Below are 12306 nucleotides of genomic sequence, written 5' to 3'. Positions count from 1 at the left end.
GCCTGTAGGGGGCGACAAGAACACATGTCAGTAAGGGCAGAATATTGAAAAATAGATTACTATATCTTTGTAAATTGATAATATAGCAATATTCGGTGTATATATCTTTATACAGTTATATATATAATTAAGATATATCTATAGATCTATATCCAGGTAGATACTCTGTTAATTGCCATATTAATGAATTACTACTGCCGTAAATGGCATACGACCAAACTCAAAATCACTTAACTAATGAATAAATAGTTGAGAACTGTCATGAGTTCACTCAAAAGAAAGAAAAAAGTACATATCACACTTCACAGACACAGACACATCTCCACAGTATTGTAGTAGGACTCCTGATTCAGACTCAGTTAAGAAAACATTTAGTCCCAGTTGTGGTTGAAACTATTTAAAAAGCCACTACGTGTACGATGCGGTTAACATGATATATTTACGTTAACGTGTGCTAGTAAACAGTCCTCTGGTTTATAAGAGCGTGTGTTTCTACTGACCTGTTCCTGAGGCATCTCTTCCTTACAATGTGTCTGCATCAAAGGCTGTCCAGTCTCTCTCATCTCTCTCCTCTCTCTCTCTCCTACTGTTCTCGTCTCCTCTCTCTCTCTCTCTCTCTCTCTCTCTCTCTCTCTCTCTCCTCTCTCTAGCTCTCTCTCTCTCTCTCTCTCTCTCTCTCCTCTCTCTCTCTCTCTCTCTTTCTCTCTCTCTCTCTCTCTCTTCTAAGATCTCTCTCTCTCGACATTGGTGTTTAAGTGAGGTGTGTTTAGATCCAGCCAACATCATTTATATGCTTTTTGTGAGTCATTGTAGAAATCCCCGCACAGAAATTGCGGGGATGAGTCAAAAGTCAAAAGTACACCTCAACCTTTCTTGTCAGATCCTTTCTACTCTCAATTTCCGCTTATCTAAATCTAAAAACCAAGCTATATTGTACTCTATCATCCATCTATAATCTAATATTTTATCTATCTATAATAAAAATCTATAGTCAAATCTTTCTAAAAAATATACTATAATCTTTCTATAATATAATCCAGTCTTTCTATAATATATATCAACTATCTATAATCTAATATATAATCAAATCTACCATCCATCTATAACAAATCTATAATTTGTCTGTAAGCTTACTCTCTGGGGGTTAATAATTGTCAGTAAATTATAGTACCAGACAGCATGGAGCTGCCTTAATCAGAGGCTGTTGATTTACTTCAATCATAACCAATTCGATAAACCAGCTGTTTGTTCTTCATTCTCAGCACCTGTTCTAGATATTATGATTCACGTTATTCTTCTCTCTCACCAGAAACCCAGCTGCTGGACCGCCCAGCCTATCCTCTCAAGCCTTGGGGGTTGTGTCTTCCACTAATTTATGGTCATCTTGTTTCTCGTTGTCTTCAAGATGACCCAGAAGCTAAGCGACGAGAAATGCCAACTTGTGGGTTATAGCTGGTAACCTACCAGATAAGTCATCACCAGCATTCCCCAGTTCCCCCTTTTCCAGAGCAGAGGTCTGAGGTCCTGATTTCCTAGAAAACGAGACAAGCCTAATTACAATGCAAACACTCTTATGGTATAACCCATTATGGTTATTCAAGCACACTTGATTTTATTGAATTGTATATATGTGATGATTATGATATGTGTCCACACAACAGAGTACACGTTGGTCTTACGTTTTATGCCTCTAGTAACCTATGACTTACTATAGGATGGCGTAAGAAAACACCGAAAGGGGACATATCATACCACCAGATGTGAGTGTGATTAGCCTTACAAGCCGTTTCGAAAATCTGCCCCATCTGACATCTCAAGTGGGCCTGTCCACCTAGAACTGTGCAGGATAGATGAGCAACCTTTGCTTCAGTCCACTGGGTAGGCTGGTAGACTGATCTATCTAGCACAGATCTAGGTGGACACCCCCACTAGTGATGTCAGATGGGGCAGATTTCGGAATGGCTTGTAAGGCTAATCACACTCACACCTGGTGGTATAATATGTCCCCTTTAAATCAAATTAAATTCCACTATTCAGTTATGCCTTAAAATGTTCCAGACAATATAACCAATTATTCTATATGTGAGTGAAATCTGGTCTCTCTTGATGAAAGAAATAAAATAGGATTCAAACCCAGTGGAAGAAAATGCATCTGAATTCTGTCCAAATATTTTGAAAGTCCACAGAAAACTGGCCAACCTTGGATGCAGAGCTGAATTGGGCGAATTCCTTCAAATTCATAAATATGGTATTTATTATTATTGGCAGAAGTCCTGACGCTTCAAAAGTATAAATTCTTGAGTCTTTGTTTCTATATAAGAGAGTATCTATCTAGTAAGCCCATACATCTCGGACGCTCGGATCTTGATACTGCGGCCCAATCCCATTTCCACCCCTTACCCCTTCCCCCTTCCCCTTGTTTTTGTAGGGGTAGGGCTGTCCCAAATCTCATCTGGGTTAAGGGCTAGGGCCAAGACGTAGGGCTACGTGGCCCTTGAAATGAAGCTTCCAAAGGACCACACTTTGAAATGGAGGGGTTTGAGGAAAAGCCGGCCAACGAATTTGGCAGCCGTATTTTTTCTTTTGAGAAGCGCATTGTGTACTAGAAATGCACTATACAAGACTGATGTTATTATTATTACTAGTTATTATCATTCAGAACACGCCGCCTACTCTTGGCCTCTGTTGACAGCAGTCGCGAGCTTCAAGCGATGCTGACGTGACGTAATGGAGGGGTGTCTAATTTCTTAGGGGAAACATTTCACCCCTCTGTTTGGAGGGGCATGGGGAGGGGGAAGGGGGAGGGGGAGGGGGAGGGGGAGGGGGGAGGGGTGAAGGGTGAAATGGGATTGGGCCTAGGTACTGCCTTGAGAGGAGAGAGAGAAAAGAGAGAGGGAGTAGGGTGGATTTAGAGAAGAGAGAGAGGGGGATGAGCAAGAGGAGAGAGAGGGAAGTGAGAGGAGGAGAGGGGGGGGAGAGAGGAGAGAGGCCGGGAGGAAGGAGGGGAGAGAGGGGGTGAGTGAAAGAAGAGGGAGTTGGCGTGAGAGGAGCGACGGGAAAGAGAGAGAGAGGGGGGGGGGGGAGAGAAAGAGACGGAGGGGACGAGCGAGAAGATACTATCGGTATGAATTTCCAAGAAGTCATGGGGAGGCCCCCCCGAAAGCCCTCTTCCACCCAGCCCTCTCGATCAACCCCCCATCTCTCTTCTCCTGCTCTCACCCCTCCCTCTCCCTCTGCTGTCGCCCCTCTTTCTATCTCCCCTCTCTTTCCTCTAGCTCCATCCTCCCCCTCTCTCTCCTCTCACTCCCAGATCTTCTCTCGCCTCTCCCTTTGCCGCCTTACTCTATCCCATCAGAGGTTAAATCAATGTAGTCAACGTAAAAACTATTAGATGTTCTCCAAAGGTCAACCGCAGTTGAAAAAGACTGTTGCCATGGAAACGCCTTGATTGTGTTTTAGGGGTCAATCATGTGTGTGTGTGTGTGTGTGTGTGTGTGTGTGTGTGTGTGTGTGTGTGTGTGTGTGTGTAAATGTGTGTGGTTTCCTTACTTGACTGTGGTAGTATTAGTATCAGCAATAAATACATTTAATCATACGTGTGTGTGTGTGTGTAATATTGCCAGTTTCTTTTTTACACGTCTCCTTTCAGTCAAAACGTTTAACCTTTGGAATGTCTCAAAACGACTCAAACCAAAGAAACAGGTTTCGGGGAATTCAGAGAGCTTCATAGTCAGATAGTAACGGCTTTCTGCCTGTTTCCGGCGTGCCACCACTCGGATACCATCTGGGGGTTCAGTGGGGGATATCCTGGCTGCTGAACTAACACTAATAACATTCACTTAAGAGCAACTGAATATACGTAGTTATGAAAACAAGCGTGGATCACGTGTTGTTGAGTTGTTGCGGTAAATCATAATAACGTTGCCCTATTTCTTACCATTGTGTGGTCGAGGCCCACACGTTGTACTTCCTGCTTCAAACCGACCTGCTCTATTTATAAAACCCCACAGCTTCCGGGAATCAAACTACCTCACTAGGTAAATTAGGTTTAGTTTACGGTAAATTAGGATTAAGGGGTAGTTTGCTTTAGGTCTATAGGCGTAGAGAAAGCTGTAGTTCAAGAGTGAGTGTGCAGCAAGAGGGGGAATCCCGACTATGCACGTTTACTAACAGGATTGGGGGATGACTCATACCGCTGTAATGATATGCAGTACATCATGGGTAATACATTATTTCGATTTTCCATCAGACCATTATCTTCTCTTGAGTGATATTTTATGTGTTTTTTTCTCAGAGAGAAAATACATGTATTACATAGGCTACATTTCACAGAATTTAATATTTATATTAAATATTTATAAATAATACCATGTGTTTGACCAAAAAACTTGGATTTGATTATCGATTACAAATTAGTTTGTTATAAAACTTTCCGTTATATATTAACTTCAAATAAACATTTCAGGCAAAACACAGATCTAATAACATGTTATTTAATAAGTGACGTTATTCTGAATTGATTAAACTATAAAGAAAATACATTATTGAAGGATTCCAGCTATGACTAAATAATGTCAATTAAAATCGTTAATATATTAAGCCAATACAATTAAAACAATATTTGTTTTTTATCCACTATTGCTTAATGAATGATATAGTTACTATTTACCAAATTGATGGACGCTTAGTGCAGTATTATCCAGTATTATCATCCTCAATGAATATATTCTCATTACATTGTTTATACAGTTAAAGGTCCCATCGCAGGAAAATCTCACTTTAGGAGGTTTTCTAAAAAACAAGTTCCCCTAGCCTGCCTATGGTCCCCCAGTGGCTAAAACTTGCGTTAGGTGTAAAACGAGAACTAGGTGTTAAGCTCGCCTTTGAAAAAAACGGAGGCTCAAGCGCGCTGATTTGGAATGTGGTCCCATATGTCGTCATAAAGGACCTAAGCCCCTCCCCTTTCTCTGCCTTGCCCGCAACGAGAATTTGGCCCGCGAATGAGACACGACCGTGCGAGCTCCACATGTGTGTGGGTGATTACACACACTCAAACGCAAGTGTTTGCTGTTGGTGTTATGGCGCATAACACGTCGGTTCTTTGACGTCTCTTGTGTTTCTACAACGAGACTGTAGTTGGGGTCATCTCAGACATGGTTGAGAAGGAATTTGGGGAAAGGAACTTAGGCTTTGACTCCCTGAAGTACATGAACTGCGACATGCTGCCTGCTGCTGGTTGCCGCGAGGCAGCAACGCCGCCCGGCAGCGGGCAGCTGGCAGGCGCGCGGTTCAGTCTACTTCAGATCGATGTGGAAGTGGAAGAACCAGAGACGTCGGAGAACCCGACGAAGTCGTTTGTGATTCATAATATTGTGTGGAGGCGCACAACAGCTTTTGGCCGTGATAATATGTATTATATGAAATAGATATCTATGTATTATATGATATTATTTAGATCAGTGGTTTTCAAACTGTGGGGCGCGCCAGAGTTCTTCAGGGGGGGCGCGACGTGAGAAAAGAATAAACCCGAAAAAAAACCCTGAAAGTCGATGATTCAAATCATCAGTCGTACTTCAACTGTAGAAGTAACAGACACATAATAACTAAATCAATTTTCAACCGTTTATCTCGTGCAAATCATTTAAACAAATCACAATTCACACTTGTATCTTCAATAATATCCAAACAGAATTTCGATATCATTTAAAATTTCTTCAGAATCACAGTTTTGGTTTCATACCGCTTAGTTTTCAGCTGTTTTCATTGAAGACCCTGCCCATTCTGATACACCTACTTCTAGACATCGTAACTCGTTCCTTTTTCAACCATTTACCATCATTCAAACCATTAAACAAATCTGCAACTAAACGGAATTTTGATAGCATTTATACTTTTTTCAGAATCACAGTTTTAGTTTCGAACCGGCATCGTTTTCAGTTGCTTATAACAATTTGGGTCACCATAGCAACGCCGGTAAACAAACCCCGCCGAATAGTCGAATCTCTGGACTGAAAAGGCAGATCTGATTCGTCTCAGAAAATTCAGAGTAGGGGACCCTTTAATCTGTGTAAACTGGCAGTTTACACAGATTAAGATGTTCGAATGTATTTAAAAAAGGTTAAGCTAAAACATGCTTAGATAAAGTGTTAAATTGTGTTAAGAAATGTGTTTAAAAACACACAAAGATGTAATGTTTGAGAAATATGTTTAAAATGTTTACAAAATATGTTTAAAACATATGTTTCAAATGTTTAAAAAATATGTTTCAAATGTTTTAAAATTATGATTAGAGATTTTTAAAATGTGTAAAATAATTACAATAGCTTTCAAAACACAGGTATTTAGAAAAAAAAAAATTTGGGGGGGGGGGGCTCAGCTGAAAAGATTCTCTGAGGGGGGCTCAATCTCTAGCACTTTGGAAACGCCTGATTTAGATATAGAGCTCCAGGACTGTAACGCAAGCGTTGTACACTTCCTTGTTATTTGGATAACGTTCTGCCGTCGGTGTTATGGTGCAAGACTCGGGGTGGGGGTTATCTCAGCCATGGTTGAGAATTAATTGGGGGAAAGGAACTTTGGCTTTGACACCCTGAAGAACATGAACGGCGACATGGAGGAGAAAGGGATTGTTTGCCCCGCGAATGTCTCCCGCTTGAGCCCCGCTTTCCGCTGCCGAGGGACCACCGACCTCGGCGCTGCTGGAGGCGGTGGTGCCTAAGTGCTGACCGCTGCCAAGGCGGTGGTCCCTTGGCATTGAGGCTCCGGCGGGAGACAACCGCAGCAACGATCCCTTTCTCCTCCATGTCGTGGTTCAGTCGAGTTCAGATTGATGTGGATGTTGAAGAACCAGAGACGTCGGAGAGACGTCGTTTGGGATTCATAATATCGTCTGGGGGCGCAGACAGCTTTTGGCCGTGATAATATATATGATATGATATAGATATCTACGCATAATATATTATTTAGACAGAGCTCCAGGACTCCCTTGTGTTCTAGAATATTTACAGAACACGGTTAAAGGCTGTGTGCGCCTCGCCATTGCGATACATCCACTCTGTAAACAGAGCGCATGGTACCGTGGCTGCAAGCTGCTCAGGGCCACACCCCCATCCTCCTCCTTGACCCGCCTCGCTCCTCCTCATTTGCATTAAAGCTACAGACACCGAAACGGCGCACTTGGGGAAAGCTCAATGTGCGACTGGCTCGTAGTGGCTGTAATTCTGCACCACGGCTGAATTTCGGGAACTACTGTGTTTGGGGCCTACTAATATCTAAATTAAAGCATCCATAAAGTAGCATGCAATGGGACCTTTAATTCATCGACTCCTTTCAAAAGGGAAACTTCAAAATCAACTGGTAAACACCGCCACCTTCTGGTACCAACAAGATATATTGGATGACTATCACAGTACAGATACTGCACTGTTCTGGGAATGTTCTGGGTTCGATCTACAGTGTCCCGTCCAGCTTTATTAAAAATTGACTAAAGGTAAGCATGTTTGTTTGTTAGTAAGTTTGTTGGGTGTATTCAACTCTGCACTATATTTAAGAGGTTCAAAAGGTCGATTGACGGAATTTGTATATTTTTTTGCATATACTTTTTTACAATTTTGTAATTTAACCTCACAAAAACACAATCAATTATTTATTATTAATATATTTGAACGTATCACTTTGGAAAAAAACACATTTAGCTTTGGCCTGGACACATAAATCATGAAATAAAACCTAAGCAACATAGCATTATGTACCTTATCAATGCCCAAGATCAAGCTTCACAAACAATAAAAGCGTAATCTCTTCCTGTCAACAGGACTGCAGCCTGAACAAAACCGGGGACGATCATAGATCCAAGGTAACTGTTGAAATGCTACTTCCTGGTGGAGCTCTCTCGGGAACGAGGACTGGGTTACCTCTGACCGATCTCTTGTAGGCCTACCAGGTCAGATGGCTGGTAGGTCTACGAGGACAGCTCTCTGGACGTTGTTCGTGTGGTCCTCGGTAGATCTACTAGATCAGATGGCTGGTAGGCCTACACGGTCAGCTGGCTGGAAGGCTTACTAGGACGGCTATGGGTAGAGCTTCTTGGTAAGCCCTCTGGTAAGCCTGTCAGCTCGCTGGAAGGTCTACTGGGTCAGGTCTGCGGCAGGTCTACTGAGTCAGATCCAGAAGGTCCAGTAGAGAGAAGCCCGTCTGTAAATTGTCCAGCGTTGGCCAGCAAAAGGCGGGCGTCCTGCAGGGGTGCAGAGGTCAGCAGGATGTCTCCCAGACGTCTGGCCATCCCTTCGCCCTCTCCCCTAGGCACCGTGCTGCTGAGTTGGGCCTACACACACACACACACATTAGGCCTTTCTATTTATTCTACCTCTAGTATACAAGTGTATTTATACTGTAGGATCATGCAATACTTCTACATGTAGTCTGCAGGTGCATTTATAGTAAGTGAGCACTGCAGTACTTCTACCTGTAGTGTCGATGTGTATTTGTGTGTTGGTGGAGCGCGAATACGGAGCACACATCGCTCAGCCATTTGCAACATCTGTGGAGAGAGAAGACTTCATTTCAAAATTCAACATTGAAATTGTTGATGCTCTGATGCTGTCGAGTCTTCGCAAAGGACACGATGTTGGCATTGGAAGTATTCTGGTTTGTAGTCCGAGTAGTATTGACCAATCATGTTTGAGCGGGTATTAGTTGCATGCAGGTAAACAGTCAGTCTGGAGAGGGACAATCTAGGAACCCTTCGCCTATTTTCTGACGACGACGAACCTCTACATGAGCTTTGATGTTTGTTTACAGAGATTATAGAAATGTTTGGACCAGAAAAACCTTAAAAGAATTTCGATGTTTGTGAATTCAGTGGAAAGACATTGTGGTTCGGCTTCTTATGACTAATCAGGTCATAGAGGTAGTTTATGTTCTCTTAACTCCATTTTTGCTTCTTTAGTTGCTAATCAGACTGTAATCAAGTAGTGGCGCTCAGAAGAAAAAGTCTGTCCTAAATCCTCTAGCTGATTAATTCAGATATTGCGTTAACATGTAACCAAAAACGTACGATAATATTGTATGTTTTGAGTCCATATATACATCATATCATACGTTCGAAAAACTGTGCATTTCATTTGAGATTTCGACCATGATCGCTCAAGGGAGTTCGTGTTTGAGGGTGAGTGAGTACCTCTACAGCCTTATCCTCCTCCAGCTGACCCTTCAGGGAGCTACAGCTCTTCTCCAGGGGTTTCTTCTCCTCCTCTATCTCCTCTAGAGCAACCAGCAGGTTATCTAGATCAGACTAGACATTGAAAACACACACACACACACACACACTTTATTACTATCAGGACTCCTAGCTAACACCCCAACATCCGTTTAGCTGTTTGGGTGTGATGTCAGCGTGTTGACCTCTGACCTCCAGCCTGCTCAGGGTCTTCTTCCCGTTGAGAGATCTCCTGCCCTCCTCCTGCAGCTGACTGGCAATCCTCTCTGTCTCAAAGTCCCCCCGGGTCAACGGAGGCACCCTCAGCTCAGCGCACGCACCCACCAACCTGACAACACAACCAGAGTCAGGAACCACCTGACCACACAACCAGAGTCAGGAACCAACTGACAACGCAACCAGAGTCAGGACAACCTGACAACACAACCAGAGTCAGGAACCGGCTGACCACACAACCAGAGTCAAGACAACCTGACAACACAACCAGAGTCAACACAACCTGACAACACAACCAGAGTCAAGACAACCTGACAACACAACCAGAGACAAGACAACCTGTCAACACAACCAGAGTCAAGACAACCTGACAACACAACCAGAGTCAGGACAACCTGAAAACACAACCAGAGTCAACACAACCTGACAACACAACCAGTCAGGACAACCTGACCACATAACCAGAGACAAGACAACCTGACCACATAACCAGAGACAAGACAACCTGACCACATAACCAGAGTCAGGACAACCTGACAACACAACCAGAGTCAGGACAACTTGACAACACAACCAGAGTCAGGACAACCTGACAACACAACCAGAGTCAAGGAGAAGAGCCCATGAATTGTAGCGTTATCTTCATGAATAGTTTATATCAATAAAATTACGACAACAATACAACAAGCAAGTCAGAGAATAAATTGTGTGGTTTTGAGGATGAATTTGACAAACCAACGTCGACACAAGTAACTGAAAGGGATATTTATGATTGACATTTTATGGGTCTGATTATCATCACTTTGTGATAAAATGTCGAGTCCATTCAGTAGAAAGGTATTTCCTTTTCAAATGTATTCCACAAATGACTTAATTAGGAGAGTGTGTGTTTATGATACCAGGCTATGTGTATCTCGTTTTTAATCACCTTGTTTTTAGGATGTTAAGATGTTTATTTGTTTCCTCCTTCTCCCGCCGATTCAGGCCAAGAGTCTTGCTGTAAGAAAAGGAAAAATACATTTGAATCCGTCAAGTTCAGAGAGAACTGTGTGTGTGAGGGTCGATAGGGTTTAGTGACCTACAAAATGGACTGGTCCACAATGCTCTTCAGCCCTATGATGGACAACCGGGTCAGTGGCACCCACTTCTCCTGACCATTGCTCTTGCTTTTATTGGACGAAGTTCCTCCTGGAAGGAGGAGGGAGATAAATAAAGCAGACAGACAGGAAATCCCCTGCAAGTTACTGACCACCCTCTTCTTATGTACCCCCCACAGGCCCGCCGGAAGGACTGGACACATTGTACATGCTTTAGTATAATATAAGACATCATGTACCCTTTCAAAAGTATAGTAGCATATAAGGGAGACTTATGTCAAATATAATGTATGCTCAATAATATAGTAGCAACAGACACTTGTGTCACTGTATAATAGTCAATAATGCACAGTATAATATAGATGAACAGGATATGTATCATGGTCGATGTTCAACAGTATAATAAAGATATAGTGGATATGTATCAGAGTCAATGATGTATACTATATTATAGATATATTGGATGTGTGTATAATAGTCAATAATGTATAGTTTCAGTTATGTAGCATATACTGTCAATAATTTCTAGAAACGTGTCAATCAATACTTCTACTACTTTCATTATATATTTGTTATGTATCCAGTGCTGACACCCAACTGGACTCTGCAGGTCTCTCAGCCTGCAGGTCCAGTACTTTGTGTTGCCACCCTACGGGATTACGCCTGCAGGTCCAGTACTTCGTGCCGATACCTTAATGGACCCAGTCTGTCAGTCTTAAAGCTATTCTAATGACTCACTACATGGGTCACTACAGATATGGGTCACTACAGATAATACCCCACCTTTCTTCTTCTGGGACGGTTTCTGGCGAACCGTCTCTTTACGGGGCTCCTTAATAACACATGGACCAAGAAACGGTGATTAAACATAGTTGGACTCAACCCTTAAACATATTAAACATAGCTTATTAAACACATCGTGCTTGTGTTGGCGTTACCTGAGGTGCTGAAGATTTTTCTCCAGGTTTCTTTCGCATCTTCATGTTCGATGGTCTGGAGGAACCTCGTACTGGCTTCATCACTGCAATTGATATATAACCGTGTTAAACCTATCTTCGAACGAGGTTGTACATATACACATATAAATATGAACTTTAGACATATAAATACCTTAATATTGACGCTGATTTTATGACCGAGTGTTGTTGTTGTCGTTCGAGGTGATGTCAAGGCAGGCTTTCGCGCCGCAGCTTTGAAACGACGGGGCTGTACCACGCATGCGCGTACGGAAAGCCCAACGCCTCAAATTAGTTGAAACAAAATAGCGTTGTAACCTCAAAAAACCACCAGATGGTAGTATTGTCTTAATGCTGTATGTCGATGAATGATGTCTGGAACTCTACTTGTCCTGATTGCCCAGTATTAATCCACTGACCAAACCTGGATAAAATTTGTAGGTTCATTTCATTAACGGCATGTTCATTTAAATTCCGTGGGAAATTTAAAAAGTGTTTGACTGTGACAAGTCGGTAGAACATGATGCACCTGTCATGCAACATATTTTACATGCAAATGCAACATATTTTTTCAATGTAACAGCTGGTACCACAAGCTTTAAATAGAACCGAGAGCGTGCTTGCGATTTGATCAGCATATTCATAGCTATTTTTGATGCCTATTGATTTCACATCAGACTAGCCTATCACTAAAGAGCTTCTAACGCATTTCATGCACTCCAGATTTTCTTTTATTTGCCGCTCCTGTCCTCTCCTGCATAGGCCTATTGGTAGTAGTAGTAGGCCTACTTCCAGGGTTGTGTTTAGTTATGCTCGAGGA

General features: G+C 42.4%; 1 protein-coding gene across 2 annotated transcripts; it reads right to left on the bottom strand.

Moving 5' to 3' along the window:
- Positions 1-7632: 7632 nt before the first annotated feature.
- On the bottom strand, positions 7633-11749 carry cenpq (centromere protein Q). Of its 2 annotated transcripts, none has more exons than XM_056607977.1 (9): positions 11641-11749; positions 11469-11551; positions 11314-11362; positions 10516-10621; positions 10362-10430; positions 9410-9545; positions 9179-9292; positions 8465-8539; positions 7633-8323 (listed from the first exon to the last, which is right to left on the bottom strand). In XM_056607977.1, the coding sequence occupies exons 2-9, from the start codon at positions 11547-11549 to the stop codon at positions 8135-8137; spliced, it is 819 nt and encodes a 272-aa protein (XP_056463952.1). In that variant the 5' UTR covers positions 11550-11551; positions 11641-11749; the 3' UTR covers positions 7633-8134. The 2 variants fall into 2 exon arrangements, with proteins under 2 accessions (XP_056463952.1, XP_056463953.1); XM_056607978.1 differs by having other exon boundaries at positions 7639-8233; positions 11641-11743.
- Positions 11750-12306: the final 557 nt, after the last annotated feature.

This window comes from Gadus chalcogrammus, chromosome 14, assembly GCF_026213295.1.
Source record: "Gadus chalcogrammus isolate NIFS_2021 chromosome 14, NIFS_Gcha_1.0, whole genome shotgun sequence".
NCBI classification, from domain to species: domain Eukaryota; kingdom Metazoa; phylum Chordata; class Actinopteri; order Gadiformes; family Gadidae; genus Gadus; species Gadus chalcogrammus.
Note: the sequence above shows the minus strand (reverse complement) of the source record. Positions and strands in the feature narration are given on the sequence as shown.

Bases quoted from the DNA above. Each gene is read 5' to 3' on its own strand.
- cenpq (XM_056607977.1), bottom strand. From the start codon at position 11,549: ATGAAGCCAGTACGAGGTTCCTCCAGACCATCGAACATGAAGATGCGA. The intron at 8,540-9,178 runs GTACTCACTCAC...CTCTCTCCACAG, and splicing joins AGGAGGATAAGGCTGTAGAG to ATGTTGCAAATGGCTGAGCG. The intron at 8,324-8,464 runs GTAGAAGTACTG...GTGTGTGTGTAG, and splicing joins AATACACATCGACACTACAG to GCCCAACTCAGCAGCACGGT.